Source organism: Rhagoletis pomonella, unplaced genomic scaffold (assembly GCF_013731165.1).
Source record: "Rhagoletis pomonella isolate Grant_MI unplaced genomic scaffold, Rhpom_1.0 Rhpom_scaffold_00005, whole genome shotgun sequence".
Taxonomy (NCBI): Eukaryota; Metazoa; Arthropoda; class Insecta; order Diptera; family Tephritidae; genus Rhagoletis; species Rhagoletis pomonella.
Window position 1 is genome coordinate 56,556,253 of NW_023458559.1, and position 3,199 is coordinate 56,559,451.

The window sequence follows — 3,199 nt, forward strand, 5'->3', positions numbered from 1 at the left end:
TGTCATTTAGTCGTCGTAAATCGCATGATTGAGCAAAATACCGACTATCGATTCAATCCGTCGCTGCAGCTGGCGTGCGGGAAAAATATCGATCGTTATTGCTCGCATATTGTGGCAACGGCACAGCCGAATGAGGAGTTGAACGGCATGGTAAATTTTAGCAGTTGATAAACACTGCATTGTTATAATTATTATTTCGCTTCACATCGTATGTATTTTAGGTCATACAATGCTTAAAAGACAAATTCCGCGAATCCCGTTTAGATTATGATTGCACGCAAGAAATGATCAAAATACTGCAGGAACAAGCCTTAAACTACAAGCTCAACCCACTGCTGCAGAACTTCTGCAAATCTGAAATAGAAGTACTTTGCAAGGCGAATCAACAAAGCCGGGAGCATGGCATGGTTGAGGAATGTTTAAAAACGGCTTTCCTTAATCACAAAATTATAAATCGTGATTGTCGCGTTGAAGTTGCTACCTTGATAGCTGAAGCCAAGGCCGACATTCACGTAGATCCTATACTGCAGGAGGCGTGCACTGTAGATTTGCTACGTTATTGTTCGAATGTGCAAAGTGGAAATGGGCGAAGTAAGTTTACAAGCAAATGAATGATATACTGTAGATCGTTTTGTATATTTTCCTAACGCATTGCTATTGCAGAATTAAAATGTTTACAAGTCTTACTGAAAGACCAGTCAAAGGCCATGGACCAGGATTGTCGTATGAAGTTACAGAAACGTATAGAAATGTTCCGCAATGCAGATACGGTAAAAGTAATAATTTTTTTTTGTACATTTTAAATTATTACATTACGAAATTACAGGTGCTCGCTCAACCTCCGGAAAATATGGAAGAGCTCGTTAGTCAAGTTGTCGCGTCACCAGCGAAAAGATTCTTCTTTATTGTTTTAATATTTTCCATTGGAATGTTCTTCTTAATGGGTATTTTCCTTGGACGTATAACTAAACGTGCAATCAATATTAAAAATAAATAAACGTCCAATAGAATAGGAAAAATGTGTGACACAACAATCATATTTCCTTCCACCTTCCTTCAATTCCATAAAAACTAAAAACACCCGTTCCAATATCTTTTGCCACGCGCATTTGTAATTGAAATTTGCAAAAATTTTCATATCCAATACTATTTTTCTTTCCTATTCTTTTCGCAATAACTTCTTAACTTATGCACTTAGTTGGAACTAAGTACAGGAAAATTGTTAATCGAATTCGTTTCAGTATGCAATGTGAATACCTTTAAGTTCTTTTATTGTAAAAGATTTTCTGAATATATTTTTTATATGTATAACAGAATGCTTAACAGAAATGTAGAATATATTGTTAAATGTGCTTAGTATAATAGAATACGATAGTCAAGGCTTTACATTAATAAATACTTTTTTATAAATTTTGAAATTGCTTACCTCAATTACGAAATCAATTGCGCTTTATAGATTATAAAGTGCAACGCTCAAAAAGTAATGGGGATGAATGCAACCATTTGCATTTATTTTAGGGGGGGACCTGGGGGGTTAAAGTATAAATAAACACCGATGGATTTGTAACGTTATCAATTCGTCAGAATATTTTTTTTTTTATGTATGTAGCCGCATAACTTTGGACCACGTTAACCGATTTCTATAATTTTTTTAAAGGAAAGGGGTTACCTCACAGGTGGTACCATACTAATTTGGTTTAAATCCGATCATTGGTCATGAAGAAATTAACGATAATCTTAAATTTTTGTATGAGAATCGAAATCGATTTTGTTTTTTGCTTAAAAATTACTTGTATTATATCGATTTGAAGTTGTAGATAAAAAAATGCTCCAGATTAATCTTTTTTTTAGGAAATTTTTATAATGAAGTGCACTTTTTAGGTGTTTAATTTTTTTTGCTGACATTTCGAGCACACTTTAGTTTTTAGTATGGTGTTTTTTTTTGTAATTTAAAGTTACTTCCTAATTCTTTATAAGAAGAATCAATTGGACGGGAAAATAGTATGGTGTTATGTGGAAGAAACTACCAGAAAGAAAAATATTAAAAATCATAAAACTGCATACCTAAATTTTTTCTAAAAATTAAGAAAAGTTGTTTGTTTAACTTTTTCGACATGGCAACATGCATGGCTTTGACAGCTGTCAAATTATTTTCTCATTTTTAGTTCCCTATTTTATTGCCATTTTCACTTTGGCTTCCTTGTTCGTGATTTTTTTCGGAATTTTAGCTTGGTTTTGTTTGTCGTTCAAACAATAAAAATATTGGTGAAAATATCAATAATCCAGCCGAAAGTGCATAATTAATTAAAGAAAACGGCGTGTGTATAAAATATAAATTTTATGAGTATACAAAAGGAAAACTAGTGTTCAGAAATAAATTGAAAGGGCACGGGTTAAAAAAAAGCATAGAAATTGGGTATTCGTGGGCAAAAGAAGAAAAAGTTGCGAAAATAACATTTTCGGCTTTCCAAGCAACAGTGGTGTTGCACAAAATTTGAAGCAATCACTGAGTGTCGACGTTTTAGCAGCATTGGCTGCCTATAACGATTAAAAGAAATGGGCTACGATTTGCATCGCTTTCAGGGCGAAGTCGACGAAGAACTCACTTGCCCCATATGTTCCGGCGTGCTGGAGGAGCCGCTACAGGTCAGTAACCGCTAACCGAAGCCATTACTTGAGGGAGTTAAGCAATTTCATAAAGCATGAATTACACTACTAGCTAAGAATGCGGCTAAGATTTATTACATTGATTGTCTTTTCATTTATCTTCATAGGCGGCAATGTGTGAACACGCCTTTTGCCGTGCGTGCATCAATGAATGGCTCACGCGCCAGCCCACCTGCCCAGTCGACCGCAACACATTAAACACTGCAAATCTGCGCGCTGTGCCGCGCATACTTCGCAATCTACTTTCACGGTAAGTATGGCGACGCCCAACCGAAAGTAAAATCGTATACATGCATATATGTAACTTATGAAATTTCCATATGCATTTTGCACATTCCTCTAGACTTTCCATTACCTGTGACAACGCACCATATGGATGCACCCTAGTACTCAAGCTGGACGCACTCAATTCACATTTGGAAGAATGTGAACATAACCCCAAACGTCCATTGCCATGCGAAAAAGGTTGCGGCTTTGTCATACCGAAGGATGAACTAAAGGATCACAACTGTTTGCGCGAATTGCGTTCTAT

At 35.7% G+C, this 3,199-nt stretch overlaps 1 protein-coding gene across 4 annotated transcripts in view; it reads left to right on the top strand.

Annotated features, from left to right (window-relative positions):
- The window catches only part of LOC118739280 (Golgi apparatus protein 1), a 4,236-nt gene extending 3,205 nt beyond the window's left edge, over window positions 1-1,031 (top strand). For 2 of the 4 annotated variants that reach the window (XM_036470518.1, XM_036470520.1), the window contains exons 5-8: window positions 20-150; window positions 222-591; window positions 664-776; window positions 827-1,031. In XM_036470518.1, the coding sequence (XP_036326411.1) occupies window positions 20-150; window positions 222-591; window positions 664-776; window positions 827-997 (785 nt within the window). In that variant the 3' untranslated portion in view covers window positions 998-1,031. The remainder of the gene's footprint in view (window positions 1-19; window positions 151-221; window positions 592-663; window positions 777-826) is intronic. The other 2 variants (XM_036470519.1, XM_036470521.1) reach the window with 1 other exon arrangement.
- Window positions 1,032-3,199: the final 2,168 nt, after the last annotated feature.